Genomic DNA, 21,226 nt, shown 5'->3' with positions numbered 1-21,226 from the left:
GGAGCAGGCTGCCCAAGGGGATGGTGGAGTCGCCATCTCTGGAGACTTTCAAGGCCCACCTGGACATGTCCCTGGGTGATGCACTCTAGGTGACCCTGCTCTGGCAGGGGGGTTGGACTAGATGATCTTTTGAGGTACCTTCCAACCCCTAGCATTCTGTGAACAGGCAGACCAGCAGCCAAACTCCTCCCTCAGCTACCACATCACACCCCAGAGATCCAAAGTGCCAGACAACCAGAGGGAGGAACAAGCCTATGCATTCACCCACCACAGTGGACATGAAAAAGGGAGCAAGCTAGGCAAGGAGCCAGGCCATAAGTTCAGTTATGTAGTAGTGACTCAGAGACAGCTTCATGTTCTGGCCCTGTCATCCTGCAAATTCCTCTTACCATGAAGAACCAGGTAGCCCTACCAATAGGCATAATCCTCACACAACACATCCACCACATAAACAAAACTCCCAATCTTCCTACAAGGGGTCAGCTCTTATAGAGGTGGCTTCTTGCCCCACCTCCAAGTCAATGTGGAAGGTGGGGGCACCTGGTGGTGATCTCCTAATCAGTTCCCATCCAAGGCTGGCCAGACCCTGGGTGAAAACCAATCAGGAGGGTCTTTCTTGCCTGGTTGTGGGCATCAGCCATATGCTAACCCTCATTCAGGGCTGTGGATTTAACCCCAGTACTTCGATTTCATATCAGTTGCCACTGCAATTTAAACTTGAAGAAACCATGTATAATATTATGAATTTGTTTAATATATTGTTCCATTTTGCTCCTGTAGGCTTTCTTATATATAGTTCCTTCATACTTCATGATGCAGTATATACTGCAGAAATGCCAAAGAATGGGTGTTAATCCTAATATTATTCTTTTATTAATAGTTCAGAAGGTAATGTGCTATTGAAATACATTAATATTATTGCTGGTCTGAGTACCTTCAGAAACAACACTCCTCAGGTGCAGAATATACAGGGATTGAGTCTGTCACTGGTGCTGGGTCAGTCTATGATGGTTTCAGTATTAGCTTGATTTGGCTTGGAATACGTATTTTTATGGATTTGTTTTAGTAGTGAATGTGTTTTTATGTTCAGTATTTAACCGTTTTTCCCCTAGTACTTTTTTTTTTTCCATACATCAGTACCATAACCAGTTTAATAACTAAGTAAAGTTCTAATATAGACTAGTGACTCGACTAATGTCAGGATCTCTGCAATGTTGGGGACTTGTCTTAAGGGGTGATACTTGAAATAATCACAAAAGGATAGGAGGGCTTAACGTACTTAGGCATACATCCTTAGGAGTAGTGAGGTAGAGTCTTTAGCCACAGGTAAAGTGATAAATACTATTTGTGAGAGCCAACTTAATAACTTGTTTATCAAGCATATTTTGGGAGTTTGAATTCTTACTGAGAAGCTTTAGACTTAATTTCTGAAAGGTGATTCAGAATAAATGTCATCATGTGGAAGAATATCCTGGGTTTAAAGCGTAAAACTCAGTTATGCCATCTCGCTACCTCTAGTTAGAAATTAACACTTTTTCAGATTACAATGTATTGATGAACCTCATGAAAAGGAGTATGGTTAAGGTACTAGCTTTTGTTATCAGGCTATGTTTTTGATTTTGTTGTTGGAGGGGAGTGGTTACAACCAAAATTATGGCCCACATAACTGAATAACAGCTTGCTTTATTTATGTGCTATTTTGACATAGAATCATAGAATATCTCAAATTGGAAGGGTCCCATAAGGATCATCGAGTCTAACTCCCTGCTCCTCACAGGAATACCTAAAACTAAACTATATGAGTAAGAACCTCATCCAGATGCTCCTTGAACTCTGACAGGCTTGGTGCTGTGACTGCTTCCCTGGGAAGCCTGTTCCAGTGACTGACCACTCTCTCAGTGAAGAACCTTTTCCTAATGTTCAGTCTGAACTTCCCCTGATGCAGCTTCATCCCATTTCCTCATGTCCTATTACTGGTCACCAGAGAGAGGAGATCAGCACCTCCCCTTCTGCTACCCCCCTTGAGGAAGTTGTAGACTGTGATGAGGTCACCCCTCAGCCTTCTCTTCTCCAAGCTGAACAAGCCAAGTGACCTCAGTGACTCCTCTTGCCCTCAAGACCTTTCACCATCTTGGTCACCCTCCTCTGGACACACTAAAAATTTGATGCCCTTCTTATATTGAGGCACCCAAAACTGTACACAGGACTCAAGGTGGGGCCACACCAGTGCAGTATAGAGTGGGGCAGTCACATCCAGCTCGATATGCTGTACTTGATGCACCCCAGGACACAGTTGGCCCTTTTGGCTGCCAGGGCACACTGCTGACTCCTATTCAGCTTGCCATCAACCCAAACCCCCAGAGCTCTTTCTGTGGGGCTGTTCTCCAGCCTCTCACCCCCCAATTTGTAAATATACTCAGGATTACCCCATCCCAGGTGCAGAATCTGGCACTTGATCTTGTTAAATTTCATACAGTTGGTGGTTGCCCAGCTCTCTAGTCTATACAGATCTCTCCATAAGGCCTCTCTACCCTTGAGGGAGGCCACAGCTTCTCCTAGTTTAGTATCATTGGCAGACTTACTTAAGGTACAGTCAACTCCTGTGCCCAGATCATTTATAAAAACATTGAAGAGCACTGGCCCTAAAATTAAGTCCTGGGGAACCCCACTGGTGACTGGCTGCCAGTCTGATGTAACCCCATTTACTGGAACTCTTTAAGCCCGACCCATCAGTCAATTGCTCACCCAATGTATTATGGACTTGTCTAACTGTGTGCTAGTCTTTTATCAGAAGGATACTGTCAGAGACAATATCAAAAGCTTTGCTAAAATCCCAAAATTCAACAGCTACTGGCTTCCCTTGGTCAACTAGGAGGGTGACTTTGTCATAAAAGGAAATTAAGATGGTTAAACAGGACTTTCCCCTCATGAACTCATGCTGGCTATGACCAATGGCTGTGTTTTTCAATAACTCCTAGAATTCCATAATTTTACCAGGCACTGAAGTGAGACTGACAGGCCTGTAATTACCAGGGTCTTCCTTCTTGACATGTATCAATATTTCTTTGTAGACTGATACCTGTGCTGGTAAATGGTATGAAATATTCAGAGATTGATATTATTCTGTTGAAGGTAAGCATTATTTTCATTTATCCTCAATAAGACTATCTGGTTAGCTTCTGATGTAAATCAGAATGATTGAGCCTGGTAGGCCAGATCTGGTCTGCCATCTGTTGAATGGAGATTTAGCTTTTGAGGGCAAGGTGTGCAGTTCAAAAGACTAAATGTGACTGCTGCCATGCTTGTTGGAAAATAATCTATGGGCTCTCCTGTTTTGCCCCTGTCCCCTTCCACCCAACTTTGGCAGAGCTAGGATACTTTTACCCATGAATTACTGCAGCAAAGCAGCCTAAAAAAATGATGGGAATTATTTTTAATGCCCTTCTATCTTGAACTACACAGCTTTTTCCATCACAGCATTTTAGAATGTCTCTGTATACTAGAATTTCTCTATCTCTTCTTCCTTCTAATTCCTTCCCATAAAGAGTAATTTGTTAGCAAGAAGGTTATTTTGTGCTTTTGTGTGAGCTTACCTCTCTTGCTTCAATTTTCCTGTCATTTTTATGTTAAATACTGTAGCTGAATGCAGGAACAATGGCATTTTTAGTTAGCTGGGCAATGGAAGTGGGATGTGAATCTTTCATATGCTCATAAAATCTTGAACTAAAATTTACAACTATGTTCTTAACCTCCTTGAGCAATATAGTTGCATTACTTTATCTGATAAAACATTTTCATGACAGGGGGATGTTGAAGAAGATGAAGCTATTCCAGATAGTGAACAGGATATAAGACCTCGTTTTCATCGTTCACGGACAGTAGCTCAGCAACATGAAGAAGATGGTATTGAAGATGATGATGATGATGATGATGATCTTGATGATGATGATACTATTTCTGACTGGAATTTAAGTATGTTAATGCGTAAAATTTTTTAAAATATAGCATAATACAAGAATCATAGAATCAAGAACCACAGTAAAAAGAGGAGTTTGTGTGTAGGAATACTGAGGCTTTGCTTTTGAATAGAAAAAGAACTATCTGCTCATATAATTGGTGGTTGGGGCAGAGCGGGAGGGGAATCTTTCAGGTGATGTTTTGGCTAAGTGTATTGACAAAAGCTAGCCATCTGTAAACTTATTTCAAATATGGCTGATAGAGCTGCAAACGTCTACTGGATGCAATTGAACAGAAGCTTTGGATTTTGAATTTTATTTCTACAAGACAATATAAATCATGGATCACCTGTTTAACTTTATTTTAAAAAAGTCTTACCTTTTTTTTAGCTTGAGGAAGTTTAATAATGCTTTCTTTTAGTTCAGTCTTCCCACTGGTGTGTGTGTTTGATTTTTTTTTCCCTGTATTTGGACATGCTGCTACTGATAGCTATTGCTAGTAGTTCAGATATAGTACAGATGAATGTACCTTGAAGCTTATGGATCAAACAGCTTTGAGATATATTTAAATTTTTTGAATTATTATAGTTTTAGAAGAAAATAAGAACAAATATGCTTGATTTTGTAAAGTATTTTTTCATATAGTTTTAAATTCATAATGCTGTTCTTGTAGTTATTGTGTGTAGAAATTGCAGAAATATTACATATTTTCTGAAAAACATAGCTGAAATGTCAGGGGGCGTCCTGTGGTCCACAGTTTTGATTAAGATTGTGACGAAGCTAAAGCTGACTAGGAAAGAGAGAGAACAGAACAGTTAAGAAATCTGTTTTGATGTATGTCATCTGGACTTGAGAGAATTTGGATTATCTGAAATTCAGAACTGTGTGCCCTATTTCTTATCCAGTGCTCTATATTTGACTTCCAATTTGAACAGAGAGGAATCATCAGCACAGCCTGACGATTAGCAGCATTGCTTACTAATGACGCCTGGTAATTAAATATGGGAGTCCATCTTATTTTCCTCTAGTAGAAAGCTGAAACAGTCTTAGCTGAAAGGAGCAGGTGCTGGTCTTGAAGAGTCTGTGTAGTTTATTATTGCTTTGCAGTGGAGATCTGCTCTGAGTTGAGGGCTCATGTTTTGTTTTATTCAAACCTGTTGGACATCTAGGGGCAGAGCAGAAAAGGCTTTGTATTTATTATCATCTATTCTAGTAGTTGCTACCTCCCAGCTGAAAACTTATCCGTGTCCTGCTTGGGCCCACTAGCAGTTGAAGTCCAGTTTAGAATTTTTGCATTTTACATTTATTACATATACAAGACATGTAATTGGGCAAAATATATACTTTTGTTCCTGTTGGATCATTTCTGACAGATTAAGAAGGAACCGAGATCATAATAAGCAAAAAAGTGCTGTAGAAATTATGTAATATGATCATTCTTTATAAATCCATCTTATCATTATTTTTGTAGATGTGATTATCACAGCATTACCAGAGTAAGGATTTCTGAATCACATTTTGTAGTTGTTCTTTTATGAGCTTTTGTGTGCTAAAAATATGACATAAAAAACTTTCAAGCAAATTTTGGGGTGATATTCTTTCTATAAATGGTGCATCACAGAATTAGCTGTAAGATATAAAAGCTCAGAGCAGAGGTCAGTGAATTTCTTTCAGTCAAGAGACTGATGATTTTGCCTTGTTTTTGCTTTGAGGCATGATTCATGTTTGAACATTGTCTTTTTAATCAATTGCTAATATTTTTAGGCTATTTCTCCTTAGTTTCTCCAATATGTTGCATTCATGTCACAGACTTTCCCTCTTCCGTAGTGTTACACTATCCTGAAATTATGTAGTGTATATAATGTTGCAATATAATGGTGTGGTTCCTGTCAGTGAGTGTTTTAATATCCACGATATATAAGTCCTTTTAGTGTCTATAAATACGCTGCAAAATTGTCTTTCTAAGAGCTGTGGCTTTGCACCAGAGCACAGTGGATCCTTGTGTATTGGAATGAAATAGAAGCATCTTTCTTCCTAATGACCTTTCAGCTCAAAGTTAAAATGAGGATTATACTAACTACAACTGCTTGTATAATAAGCAGATTAACACTGTTAATTCCCCTCAGGGAAATGCTCTGCTGCTGCTCTAGATGTCTTGGCTAATGTATTTCGTGATGAACTTCTGCCACACATCTTGCCCCTCTTGAAGGAATTGCTCTTCCATCCCGAATGGGTAGTTAAAGAATCGGGTATCCTTGTTCTTGGAGCAATTGCTGAAGGTAAACAACAGTGCATATCGGGTTGTTGAATTTTTGATTTAGTTCTAAAGTAGCTCTGTGATTCCTTCTAGGTGAATTTACTTGTGCAAGCAAGTATATGTCCTTAGTGATTTTGGTTTTAGTGATTAATTTCTACATCTACTAGTTGGTGACTGCAGTTACCTGTTTAATTTTCCATTTTCAAATCTATGCGTGTTTCAGAGGCTAAATAACTTAGAAAATTTCTTTCATTCCTCCCTTTCTTAACTCTGCAGCATATATTTATTTGTCTCTCATGAAGTACTACTTTGATTTGATACCAGAAGAATATTTACTAAATTTGAGCCTTACATTTCATTCAGTGTTTTCAGAAATGGAGAAGACTGGTCCTGCGCCTTCAGTGCTCTGAGCTGTTTTCTCTGGATGGTTCTCTATTTTAAATATAACTTACATTTCTTTGTATTTACTCAGAGGCTTGACTTTTTGCCTGTATTTCCAGCATCTTTGTCCATTTTGCAAACTGAAGGAATACGTTTAAGTCCATGCCTGGATTATTTATCTTTTGATACAGTGCCTAGTGAGCATACTTTTTCTTTGTTGCTAGAAAACTTTTTTGTTGGTTTTGATTTCAAGTCAAGCAAAAGGTAAAAGTTAGTGCTTCTGGCAAATCTCAGTGTATTACTGCCCTTGCTGACTTGAAGTGTGTAGCTTTTATTGCTGGTCAGTATTTGTGTGATATTAGAAAAAATTAAGTTTCTTAAGGAATCCTTTTTAATGATATGGTGACTTGTTATCAAGGTCTAATCTTTCTCTACTTATTGTCTTGGTCTCTCTGAGGAGACTGGCATAAGACTTCTAAGTTTTATAAACTAATTTTATGTGAATTATCTTGCTATATTCCATTTAATAAAGCAGAATTTCTGGGGACTGGGGAAGCACTGAAGTAGAAATGTAGTTGAAATGAATGTAAGTTTGATTGGGGATTTTAATTATTGTTTATAGTGAGGTTTCTTTTTAGGACTTAACATAAATTAGGTAGACTTACCTTGTATATTGTTAAAATGCATTACTACATGATAGAGGATGAAAATATGTCCCTTCTAGGAAATAACAAAAAATTCTATTACATTTTCTATTTTTTGTACTGTAATAGCTATATTTTTCCTTCTAGGCTGTATGCAGGGTATGATTCCATATCTTCCTGAGCTGATCCCTCACCTTGTTCAGTGCCTCTCTAACAAAAAGGCTCTTGTGCGCTCCATTACATGCTGGACTCTTAGTCGCTATGCACACGGGGTAGTTAGTCAACCCCCAGACACATACTTGAAGCCATTAATGACTGAGTTGCTAAAGCGTATTCTGGATAGCAACAAAAGAGTACAAGAAGCTGCCTGCAGGTGAGCAAAGCTTAAACAAAAAGCACTATCCATAACACTGCTTTTTCATGGGAAACTATTTTAATTCCTTCATGAATTCATTACTCCATTTCTAGCTCTTAATGTATTTTATTTTTTTCCTTTTAAATTGGAGTAGGTTCAGCTTCTTCTGAAGTAGTCAAAAATTATTTTGAGTTGTACTAAAATGAAAACATATATTTGTATTTCTCTTGGCCAGTTTGTTTTCAGAATATATGAATCACCAAACTAAACAATCTGTTGAAGTAAAAGACATTATCTTTATGTGACACATGGGGTTTTTTTCAATATTTGAAGTTTCATTGACCAGAAATCTTTTATATGCCTATGAACAAGGTCAATACTGATGACAAAGGAAAACTATTGTGTCGTATTACTGATGTTGTTTATATTTATCTCAGAATTACCAATACATTTGGGTTACGGTTATTTCAAGGGATATTCCTTTTCTCTTGAAAGGAGATCCTTGGAGGTAAAATTCCTTTCTCCCAAATGTCTGCTGATATTCTAAACAAACAAAAATTATTGGACATACCATTAATAGAATGGGTACATTTCTTATGCAGGAAGCTCAGCAAATAAAGCTTTTACACATCAGTTTGTGCGGGGCAGGAGTCTACACAACAGACTGCCAAGAAAGTTTCTTCATACAGCAGAATTAGATATGTAACGTATGCATAACAGGTTTTACAGAATATTTTTAAATTTTGCTCAGCACAATGTAAGAGCTGAATCTTTGTGTTCAATAAAAATAGATTGAGTTTGTCTCTGTAATACTATTTTCAAAACATACCTTGGATGAATTTGAGGACTAAATATAGTTCTATGTTTAAACAGAAATGGGTAGTGTTGGGCACTTTGGGGTGGTCTCATTTTGTTTTTTTCCAAGATACTGACTGGCCTGTTTGGGGTGTTTTTTTTTGTCATTCAGTGCCTTTGCTACTCTAGAAGAGGAGGCTTGTACAGAGCTTGTTCCTTATCTTGCATATATACTTGACACTTTGGTCTTCGCATTTAGTAAATACCAACATAAAAACCTGCTCATTCTTTATGATGCTATAGGAACTCTAGCAGATTCTGTAGGACATCATCTAAATAAACCAGTGAGTATACCTTATGTTCTGTAGAAGCGCTTGTCATATATTGAAAAACTGGTTTGGTGGCTTTTGTAGTGTGCTTTACATGTTATAAAACAGAAATGCTGACTTTTCTGTGTGGGCTTCAATAATAAATATGTACATGTAAAATACATAGACTACATGTAATTTTCTCACTGCACAAATATTCCCCATTTTGAATTGTGTGTGATTGGCTTGTAAAATGTGCTTCTCATTATCGTGACTTTTTTTTCCTCATTCTCAGAATTTTTCAGCTCAGAGGAGATACATATATCAATATAGATATGAAATGGAACTTTAAAGAAATTGGTGGAATGCATGCGCTAATTTCAAATGACTAATTTTTTTAAAATTTTTTTTCTTTGTAACCTCTTTCAGTATAGCTAAGCTGCTCTGTGTCTTTCCAATGTATTGAAGCACATCATCATTAGAAATTGCTTTATCAGCGAGTGGGACAGACGTGCATTTTATATATAAAAACACAAAATCCTTTGGACAAAGCACAGATAACACACAGGCAAATATAGTGGTTTTTTTTTTATTGTACATATGTTTATTAATAGGAGGATATGCATGCATGTCACGTGCATCTTAAGATGGCTATTGAAATTTTCTTTATTTCTCTATAGTGCTTCACATGACATAGACACACTAGAATAAAACTATTTGGGTTGTTGCCATGGCATTTTACTTGCTGTCCAAGACTCCACACCATCAAAGGACATCTTTTCCAATCTTTCTTTGGCTCTGAGCAGCTTGACATTTGACAGCACCAGGAGGAAGCTAAATGGGAGTTCCTGGTGATGATGGTGGGACTTTCTTCAGTCACTTAGAATATTGTATCTTTGGACATAGCATTAGCTGGCAGCATCTGTTGGCTCTTGGGATACTTTCTGAGAGCAACAGTACTACAGGGATGCCTTGCTTAATATCCTTGTGACTGTGACAGCAGTGACAAGGAAGATACAATATCTTTATAAAGAATTGGTGAGTATGCCCTTCTGGAGGGATAGAAAATTATTTTCTTCAATTGCTTGAGGAAGAGGTTTCAGGAACTTGGGGTAATAGGGTTGTAGCATCAGGGCAATGGGAGATGTTTGCCAAAAGCAGGTGGCAGATGCACAGCCAGATTGCATTGATGGAAAAAAACATTTTCTGTAGGCCCTAAGGTAATCCTATAGATTTGTAACCACCCAGGCAGATATTAAAATTTGTTAGACTGAAGCCAAACCTGGATGATAAGATTCATTCTGCAAAGTTATGTGCCTCAGCAAAAAAATATTAAGAAATAAATTGTAAATTCTAATATTAAACTACTTCTACATATTGCAACAATTATTTGTTTACAGTATATCAGTTTTCTTTTTTCTGAAAATGTAGACTATATCAATTCGTAATATATCAATTTTCTAGCTTTGAAATTAACTAGTATGCAATTAAGTGTTTCAATATGTATCTGATACACTTTCATCCTAAACAGGAATATATTCAGATGCTAATGCCTCCATTAATCCAGAAGTGGAACATGTTGAAGGATGAAGATAAAGATCTCTTCCCTTTATTAGAGGTAAATGTTAAAATTTGAATATGTTTTATCAACTTCTTTTAGGAATTACCCCTTTTACTAAAGATGCTCCTACTAGGTAGTGTGACTATAAAATGTGACAGTGTTGGTTATCTCCTATTATGGAGAAAGTATTATGACTCTAGTGAGAAAATTTTGTGATGGAGGAAATGTCATTAGGTCTAGCAGAAATCTTTTATTTGGTTTTGGTTTTGTTTTTTCCTGCCAATCTTGAGCTTTCTTTGGGATTCTTTTTCTTTTAAAAATTGTTCAAACCCCTTGTTCTTGTCTTTTCTCTCTCCTTGCTCACCCTTCATCCCTTCATTAAAACTGTTATCAGACAGGCTGAAGGTATGAACAAGACCATGTAGTCTATTCTCTGTACTTTCCAAGTAGGAAAAAGAGACAGGAAAACACTTCAGGAAATTAGTTCCATAATTCTTGGGTAACGTTAGCGCTTGTATATGGTCAGGATACTGAAATTTAGTGTAAGTTCTAGCTGAATTATAGTAACTGTCTTCATATGAACTTTCTTGACCACCTGTAAGAAGATGCTGCCTCTGAGAAATTTTCTCAACTGACATGTAGGAGAGTGTAACAATTAGCTGCTTGGCTCAGCTAATTGGTACTGCCTTTCTAGGTTGTTTTTATTTAATCAGTTACTTGTGGGTATACTTAAAATGCTTTTTATTTACTTCTCTCAAGTAAAAGGCACTTTGAGGAGGTGAGGAGTTAGTGTACATCTCTCTCTCGCCTTTTTTTTTTTGCCCTTTTTTTTTTTTTTTTTTATTCCAGTGCCTGTCGTCAGTTGCTACTGCCTTGCAATCTGGCTTTCTTCCATACTGTGAACCTGTGTACCAGCGTTGTGTAAATCTGGTGCAGAAGACTCTTGCACAAGCCATGGTATTTTTCTATTGCTATTCCAATGTTTTCAGAATATCTCCTTAAATCAATGTATTAACTATGTAAAGTTATGGATTTGCAAGGAGATTTGTAGTATAATTTGAATATTTAAATGAAGCTGCAGATCTGAAATGAATTTTTTGTTTGTTTTTTTTTTACTTTTATGCATACTCCTGAGAAAATCTAATACTCATTTTGAAAATGCATACTTATTTGTTGCAGTTGCACAATGCTCAGCCAGACCAATATGAGGCTCCAGATAAAGATTTCATGATTGTGGCTCTTGATTTACTCAGTGGTTTAGCTGAAGGACTTGGAGGCAACATTGAACAGCTAGTGGCTCGCAGTAATATCCTAACACTAATGTACCAATGCATGCAGGTGAGATGAGTAACCTATTTAATCCAAGTGTTTTCTTTTTTAAGAGAATCAAAAACATTTCTAGAATTGTCAGTTTTCTTTCTTCCTCTCTTTAGGATAAAATGCCTGAGGTACGGCAGAGTTCTTTTGCACTGTTAGGTGATCTGACAAAGGCCTGTTTTCAGCATGTTAAGCCTTGCATCGGTACGTTTCTTTTACATATTAAATAATTAACATTTTATAAACGGATAAGAGGCTGATTTAGCCATTGTTGACTTCCCTTCTCTGTGGCTTGGCTTGTCATGGTGTTTTAAGTTTTCATTTTCCTTTATCAGCAAGGGTCTGTAGTGTTTTCTCCTTTGGACTGTGTGTTTAAGACGTTCTTTGTAGATAGTGCAAAAGTTCATTTTGCTGCATGGTTTTTATAATGTAACATGCTTCCTTTTTTCTGGAATACAGTAAAACAGATGTACTTAGACTTCAATTAGAACAGTTGCTTTCTTTGATAAATTCTTGAATCTATAGCTTTTTTTGCTCTACTGTAATCTATCGTTATGTATAATTTTTATATAATGAAATAAGAAAACTTATCTAGAGAGCAGTTTGGGGTTTTTGTTTTGTTTTTAATTTCAGTAGGGAAGTAGCATCACTTATACACTTCCACAATATTCACTATCGCTTCCCTCGGATACTCTTGAGATACACTTAACTTGACAAATGAATACTTGGATAGACTTGGGATTTAAAATGTATTTGGCAGATGTTATAATGTATCTTTATGACTAATCTTTTATTAAAATTTAATCAGGGTTGTGATTTGCCTTCTAGACTTCTTTGTTGGCTGGTTTGGTTTTTTTTTGGGGGGAGTGTTTGTGGTTTGTTGTTGGGGGAGGTTGTTTGGGGTTTTTGTGGGGCTTTTTGTTTGTTTTGGGTAGTTGGTTTTTTAGCACAGCTGAATACATAGCTATCGGAGTGTGTTTTTTCTTCCCCCACCCCCAGGAAGGGGAGAAAAAAGTTTTCAAGAGTTACATAAAGGTAAAGCCTATTAGAAATATTTTTCAGTCATAGTTTGAAAAGATTTGCATTGATCTGCTTAGGTTGTAAAATCCAAGTTAATCTGATATATAGCAGAAAAACAGCTCTTGTTAATTCAGGTGTAATGCTTTACAAGAAGTTTACAAGAATGCTTACATGATTTTTTAAAAAAATGTTTTGTTTTTTTTACCCTGTGATCTTACAGTAATGGGACAAAGTGGTTGTATTGTGTGATGAGATTTTAAACTGTTGTTCTTTCTAGCTGACTTCATGCCCGTTTTGGGAACCAATCTAAACCCTGAATTCATTTCTGTGTGTAATAATGCCACCTGGGCAATTGGAGAAATCTCCATCCAGATGGGTAAGATTTTTTTATTTTCTTTGAATCTTTGCACATTTAGAATGGTTTGTCTGTGTTGTTTTTTGTTATTATTTATTTTTAGTGATACTTTTGTGTTACAATTTAAATTAAATTTTATATTTTTGCCCTTCACAGTAAGCTCAATGTACCAGATCTAAAAAGATTATGTATATTAATGGTCATTTTCTTCTGAATGTTTCTTTTTGGCTGTTTCAGGTATAGAGATGCAGCCTTATATTCCAATGGTGTTGCACCAGCTTGTAGAAATAATTAACAGACCCAACACACCAAAGACATTGTTAGAGAACACAGGTACCCAAAAACTGAACCATTCATGGTGAAGGGAGTTAGATATATTTCTTAATAGTTATTTTTATAATTGCCTATATTTTATTGCTATGTATTTGGCTTTTATAAGCAAAACCAACTATTTTGCAGAAGCTCTTACAAGTCTCAGTCTTGCAGCATAACATTATCATATGTCAAGATTATTAAAGTTATTGCTTTCTCAACTTTGTAACATTTTATATTTATTTATAATCTATTAAAATATTCTTCCAATTTTATTTATATATACAATATGACAAATGTATGCAGTAACACTTAAAGACTTAGTGGCTTTACACTGATTTTAATATATGCATGTCATTACAAATATCTACTGTATATATATGTCTAGTGTTTGAAAAAAATGTAAGCGGCATATATAAAACAAACAATGAACTCTCTAATTTTACAAAAAATGCACTTTTTTAAAAAAACAATATTAATTTGTAGCATTATGCACCAAAATCTAGATCTATGATGACAGTTTTACCACAACATAACTGAAATTACATATAACTTCTATTACCTGGTCACTTAGACTTTTCAGAAATTTGTTATTAACAGTGGCATGCATGTTTTTATGTTCTGGCCAGCAGCTTTGCCTTCCAAATTGGGAGCAGTCCCCAAATGCCTTATTGAATTGGAATTTCTGAGGCTTGTTTCCTTTGCATTTATAGAGGACATGTTCTGGTATGAAGAGCACCTTCCATACTTCAGCAAAACTTTATTAATAATTTAACAGGTTTCTGATTTACTATTTTACTAACTGAGAATCTTTTGACTTTTTTCTGTTTGAAAACTTTCTTGTAAGAAAAATGATACTTTCGTCATTATACTTGACATAATTGAAAATTATGCAAATTCAGTGCTATAGTTAGTTTCTTAACTAAATATTGAGATAAATTGGAGAGATTTCTTTCAATGCATATTTTTCCTCCAGTATTCTCTACATCCCACCCCCTCATTTAGTATGGAAGGTGAACTTGAAGGAAAAATTGCCTAGTTGTCTTTTGCTTTTTGAAAAGATAATTTTGGAGCAAATAGTATAGCAATATAAATTTGCTTTCCCCCTGCCCCAACCTTCATCTGCACTGATGAATATGTAATATCTGTAACTGAGAAGCATCCAATACTTAAAAGTTTTCTTCCATCCCTGCTAGAGAATTTTTTGAAGCATCCAAACACTATTACTATTTTTTTTAAATAGTATCTTAATAATTACTTTAAATGTGGATGCATAACTGTGATTAAATGTTGAATGTGGCGTACTTATCATAAGTTTGTTGTGGGATATTGTGCTGCATGCCATTGGTACATGCAAGAGTATTACTGTTTTCTGATTTAGGTTATGCAATGAGCTATGAAAACACTTCTCCTATGGAAACATATAGGACCACCTTAAGTAAAAGCAGTTGCATAGTAAATTATGAGTATCTGCCAAAAAGTTAAGCTTTGACAGAAATTACTATTCATTTTACAGACTGTAGCTGTGAGAACTTACAGATAAACCTTAAAGGTGTATTTTCATTTGAAGATAGCACTTCAAATGCAGTTTTATAAGTTAGATGTGTTGAAAATTTGAGACACTGCATATTGAAATTGAGTAATGTCTAGGCAAAATAGTACATTATCAGTGAGCCGCAGCTTTCACAGAATGAATATTTTTCAAACTGCTAGTATATCCTACACTAAACTTTTATTGGAGAAAGTATCATCTGCTTTATTGCATGTTTCATGAAACTGTTCACAAATGCCTGTTATTTAGTGTTGCATAGTGTGTCTCTGGAACATAGGTTTCCTTTCTCTGCTTCATATAAATCTGCTGGATTTTAGTATTATTCATGTATTTTGCTTCAAGTAATCCTGATATGTTATTCCCCACCTTCTCCTTTTTCTAAAGATTAATCTTTAGTGAGTTGAGCAAATAGCATTAAAATGCATTTGCATGATGGTATTTTCTTCAGTCAGAACAAAGGACTACACTACTTAATCATCCAAAGAAGCAGTTTTGCTTTTCACGTGTCCTTATGCTTTTGTATCAGAAATCAGATTCTTATACAACTTTTATGAGGAAGCCTTCTCTGAACAGGAGTAATATTGAGATTAAATAATTAATTTTCTGTGGTCTGTTGCTGTCAGTTAGCTACCACTTTAAATTTTCTACAAGATTATGAAGAAAAAAAATATTTGGTGCTCTTGGAGAAGTGTTTAATCTATTTAGTGTTTATTAGCTAGACCACAATATGTTAAATGTAAAAGTATTTATAAATGTATTATTACTGATAGTAGGCCAATTAAAATTTTGAAAAAAGAAAGAAAAAAGAAAACTTGTAGGTCTACTTGATACTAAAACTAAAAATGGTTAAATCCTTTCTGCCAAGAGTATCCATAATAGTAGTTTTTATTGAAAACTTTGAAATGTATGATAGGTAAATTTACTGTAAGAGAAGATTCTAAAGAGGGCAGTATGACTGCTTACATCACAAAGCCTTTGGATTTTAAATTGTGTTTTTTGGTGATCTCATTTTATTTTGTCTTTCTTTTACTCTGGAGAGTATACCATATATGTTGCTGCCTCTTATTTAGGGGGTGGTAATAAACTGCACTAGTGAAATCTTATGTTTACTATCATACATAGATTCTGTTGGCTTCTGTTTCTGAGTTATTTGTTGTTTTTTTCTTTATTTTTTCTCCTCCCCCCTCATTTTCTCATGTCTTGGTTGGCGTTTGGTGGTGTATAACCATGATTGCATTACCTTAGCAATAACAATTGGTCGTCTTGGTTACGTTTGTCCTCAAGAGGTGGCCCCCATGCTACAGCAGTTTATAAGACCCTGGTGTGTATTATTCAAATTTTTTTGTTTTAATTTTTCTTCACTTTCTTTCTCTTTTCTTTCTCTTTTCTTTCTCTTCTCTTTCTCACTTTTAGATATATTTTCATTTGGTTACAAAATCTCAATCCTTAATCATTGCCAACCATGTGACTAATCTTGTCCTATCAGGTTTGTGAGTTTTTAGTAGCACTGTTATGTGTTCATGTTATAGCTAACAACTAATTTATGCACAGGATAAGATTGTCACATGCTTGCATGTTAAAGCTTGACTGAAAGAGCATTTTGAAATCCACCAGAATGATAATACAATGCATGCAAATACTGTAAAATTTAAACTGCATTACTTAAAATTCAGTCTGAGGCTTGAATTGCTGTAAGGAATTTTTCTAGACCTGGTATGTATAAAATAGATTGCTTGCTGTTGTAAAAGTTAAATAACTGTTCTGTAAGTGGTATCTGACATAATTCATACTGCAGTAATATTATATGTTCCACTTCTAATAATGATAGTTTCTATAAAGATTTCATATACATGTTTCTTTTGTATTTAATGGAATACAGGTCACACTTTCTAACTGTATACAGTGCAACAGGAAAGCAAGATTCTGGAGATGATGCCTAATGGGAATATACTAGTAAAGACTGTGTGCCACAAGTATCTTTTTAAGTGTTCAAAATAGTGTTTCAGATAACCTTATCAGTGTGACTTATTCCATCAAATACTGTCATTTAGTTCTGATTTTACTGACTAAAACTGTAATAAAATGAGCTAAGTTTTGTTCTCTGACTTACTAGGTGCACCTCTTTGAGAAACATAAGAGACAATGAGGAAAAGGATTCAGCATTCCGTGGGATATGTACCATGATCTCAGTCAACCCCAATGGAGTAGTCCAAGTAAGATACATAAATAGATCTTTTTTTCTTTACTCATGAAATTTAGTGAAAACTGTATATGGAGTATGAAAAAGTTTAGCATCGTGTTGATTCCCTGTAGTACATGCTGTAGCTGCTATTTTGACATCAAGGAGGCCAAAATGTTCATATTGGAAATTATACATATCATGATACTTCAGGATTTCTGCTTCAGTATTTATCACTTAAGGAAATGAAAAGACAGTATTGCCATCTACCTCAGCATCAGCAAGGCTTTTGACACTGTCTCCCATAGCATCCTTCTAGGGAAGCTCAGGAAGTGTGGGTTAAATGAGTGGACAGTGAGGTGGGTTGAGAACTACTGGCTAAACAATAGAGCTCAGAGGGTTGTGATCAGTGGTGCAGAGTTTAGTTGGAGGCCTGTAGCTTACAGTGTTCCCCAGGGGTCAAGACTGGGTCCAGTCTCATTCAACATAGCAATGACCTGGATGAAGGGACAGAGTGGACCCTCAGCAAGTGTGCTGATGATACAAAACTGGGAGGAGTGGCTGACACACCAGAAGGCTGCACTGCCATTTAGTGAGACCTGGACAGGCTGGAGAGCTGGGCACAGGAGAACCTCATGAAGTTCAACAAGGGTAAGTATAGGGTCCTGCCCTGGGGAGGAATAACCCCCTGCACCAGTACAGGTTGGGGGTTCTTCTGCTGACCACTTGCCCAATACAGAATGATATTACCATTAATGGGCAGACCAGCAGCCAAACCCTTCCCTCCACTCCCACATAATACACCAGAAACCCAAAGTGCCAGATAACTGGAGGGAGGAACAAGTCAATGCACTCACTCACAACATATTGTATAAAGAAGGGATCAAGCTGACTCAGGAACCATGTAATGAGAGATGGAATCAGCCAGACAATGAGTCCAATTATGTAGTAGTTTCTCAGAGACAGAATCTTGCTCCACCATCCTGGGAACTCCACTTGCCATGAAGAGTCAGGAAGCCCTTTCAATAACCAAATTCCCCCCCACAGCACACCCATTGTGTAAACAGTCATCCTAACTCCACTGCAAGCAGTCAGCTCTTATAGAGATATCTTCTTGCCCCACCTCCAAGTTAATGTGGAAGGCAGAGGCACCTGGTGGAGATCTCCTAATCAGTTCCCACCCAAGGCTGGCCAGACCCTGGGTGAAAAGCAATCAGGAGGCTCTTTCTTGCCTGGTTGTGGACATCATCCATATGCCAACCCTCATTCAGGGCTGGGGGTTTAAACCTCAGCACTTCAGGGGTTGACCTGCTGGAAAGTAGCTCTGCAGAGAAGGACCTTGGAGTCCTAGTGGACAAGAAGTTGCCCGTGAGCCAGCAATGTGCCCTTGTGGCTAAGAAAGCCAATGGTCTCCTGGGGTGCATTAAGAAGAGTCTGGCGTGCAGGTCAAAGGAGGTTCTCCTCCCTTTTCTACTCTGCCCTGGTGAGGCCAGATCTGCAGTACTATGTTCAGCTCTGGGCTCCCCAATTGGAGAGTGCAACAGAGGGCTACAAAGATGATGACTGCAGCATCTATGTTATGAGGAAAGGTTGAGAGACCTGAGGCTGTGCTGAGACCTAGAGAAGACTGATAGGGGATCTGATCAATAGCTAAAGGGCAGGGGGCAAGAGGATGGGGCTAGACTGTTTCCAGTGGTGCCCAGTGACAGGAGAAGGGGCAATGGACACAAACTGGAACACAGGAAGTTCCACTTAAACTTAAGGAAAAACTTCTTTCTTGTGAGGATGTCAGAGCTTCTACCAGGCTGCCCAGAGAGGCTGTAGAATACCATTCTCTGGAGAGATTCCAAACCTGCCTGTATGCGATCCTGGGTAACCTGCTCACTTGTTGGAGCAGGGGAATTGGATGAGATGATCTCCAGATGTCCCTTCCAACCCCCACCATGCTGGGCTTCTGTTAAATACATTTTTACTTTGATACTTATGTTTGATACTTATGTTTTTTCTGTTGAGGTTATGTATGAAAATACAAGGTAAAAGTTGACATACTAAGATCTATTTTTCAGATTTAATCCAGACTTTAAAAAAACAAACAAACAAACAAAAAAAACAGAACAAAACCAATAACTACCCCATCATTCTTAAAACTTGGGTAGGGTAGATTCTGTTTCAACTTTGGATATGTTGCTTAAATAGTCAATATGGCAAGGAAGATGCATCTCTTTAAAATAAGTGGTGCATCTCAAGAATAGAATGTGACTTGCTCTTTAGTCTACACAGCTACAAAGTACCAATGTAATATTTTCACAGAGGAAAATGAAGGTGAATTTTCCTGTCCTCTGTCTGGAATCCTTCTTCTTGAAACACAAAAATTAAGCCTCTGTCTTGTTTTGAATTTTTCAGTTCATTTCACTTATCCCTTATTTTGTACTTAGCATTACCCCCTTCTGCTGTCCATTTGTTCTTTCACACAGGTTAGAGGGAGGGAGTAATTAAGGACTCTTCATTATCCCAGCTCTCCTCCTATGTAGCTGTTATCCTCAGTTTCTATCCAAAAATGTGCATTATCAACTTACTGATGTTTTAATGGTGTAGTAGGAAGTAATGTATGACAGCAGACGTTGGGATGTTGGTGTGGCTTTAGTTTTGAACCTGTATGGCAAACATTCTGTGCATCTCAGAAACAACTTCTGGCTCTGCTTAAGGAATAGTAACTCACTCTCATGTATTTCCAGTCGGGAAAAAAAGCTGTTGTGAGTGTGGTCTTGAGTTTGTTAATCATTATTAAGATGATCGGTTCTCAAACTCAGTATGTATACTGAAAGATTTGGTTAGACAAGTGTGGTGTGAAAGGGGAGTAGGTGTTTGTTGGCTTGTTTTTTTTTTTAACTGTGGTTTTATTTAATCAAAAACCTGATTAAACAAAGGTATTACTACACTCAGCTATTTCTGTTTCCATGCACCTAAGCATACAATAACTTACCATTATTGTCTGAATTAACTAGAAAATAAAAACATAAAACCAAAAGCAGTTGTGAATTATGATCAAATATACTACACAGTTCATAGAACAAATATCAAACATTGTTTTCAGGCCTATAAATTGAGATTTCTAACCTATGTGATTGTTTAATATTATAGGACTTTATTTTTTTTTGTGATGCTGTTGCATCGTGGATTAGCCCAAAAGATGATCTCCGAGACATGTTCTGTAAGGTAATGTTTCTAGTATGACAGTATATCTGAAATGTGTTTCTTTTGGGTCCTCTGTTTTCTTCTTACTTTCTATTTCCACTATTAGCACTAGTATTTGTGGTCATAAAGGCTTTCTTGCAGTCATAAACTTTCAGACAAAACATCATAAAAATCTGAAGGTTTTTTATCTATATTTTCTTACATGCTTTCAGGTTATTCCAAAATTCTTTTTGACAGTGTTGAAAAGCTCACCTGGGATCTTATTTGCAAGAATGATCATCATCAAAGAGCTTTTCATAATGTCCAGCCTACTCTAATGTTTGACTGCATTTGGAAGTACAAGGTTTTTCATACCACATATAAGACTTTGGGGGGGGGCTTTTTCTTTTTTTTTTTCTTTTCCTCTTTTTTTTAATCTTTTCTCCTTTTACTCTTTTCCTCTTTTTTCTTTTTCACTTTTTTTCTTTTTTTTTATTCTTTTTTTTATTTTTTACTCTTTTTTCTTTTTCCTTTTTTCTTTCTCCTTTCTCTTTTTCTTTCTCTTCCTTTTCCTTTCCTTATCTGTGTGGTTCAAGACTCTCTCCCTTCCCCCCCCAAAGATGCTTGCTTTTTTTTTGGAGAAGTATCTAAAAATTTGCAAATGAAAAATCTTCCAGTGATATCCTGATTTGTTTGTCTTGCTTCAGTTGAAAATAAGGTTTTTGGGATTGCTTAACCCTCTTCAGAATCCATCTTGGTTAAGCAAGTCTTCAAGAAACTAATGTACAGTGATAGCCAAGAATGCTTCCCTAAACAAAGTGTCAATAGAACTTAAGCAAAAGGGCTGTTTGCCATGTGTAAAATAAACAAGAAAAAAACCCAAATCACCCAGAAAGTAATATATTGTGTTTGGCACTAGTGTCTTAGGTTAAAAACCAGAACAAAATAAACTTATTTCAATTTCATGAACAGATGCTGTTACTGTTCAGTACTGTGGCTCACCTCATATGTTGTAAAGTGAAATATCTGGGCTTAGGAAGGGTATATGTCAAAGGTTAAC

General features: G+C 36.6%; 1 protein-coding gene across 1 annotated transcript; it reads left to right on the top strand.

The window, feature by feature from the left end:
* Positions 1-3,071: 3,071 nt before the first annotated feature.
* On the top strand, positions 3,072-20,208 carry LOC103768640 (transportin-1; the record flags this gene model as incomplete). The annotated part of the gene is made up of 14 exons (XM_008935792.1): positions 3,072-3,132; positions 3,804-3,972; positions 6,083-6,235; positions 7,386-7,611; positions 8,561-8,732; positions 10,228-10,314; positions 11,107-11,214; positions 11,437-11,595; positions 11,691-11,778; positions 12,872-12,970; positions 13,187-13,282; positions 16,059-16,134; positions 16,927-17,026; positions 20,134-20,208. Coding segments are annotated over 14 exons (1,669 nt in total), but the record flags the coding sequence as incomplete, so codon positions are not given.
* Between the last annotated feature and the right edge of the window lie 1,018 nt (positions 20,209-21,226).

This window comes from Merops nubicus, unplaced genomic scaffold (genome assembly GCF_000691845.1).
Source record: "Merops nubicus isolate BGI_N331 unplaced genomic scaffold, ASM69184v1 scaffold17932, whole genome shotgun sequence".
NCBI lineage: Eukaryota > Metazoa > Chordata > Aves > Coraciiformes > Meropidae > Merops > Merops nubicus.
Note: the sequence above shows the minus strand (reverse complement) of the source record. Positions and strands in the feature narration are given on the sequence as shown.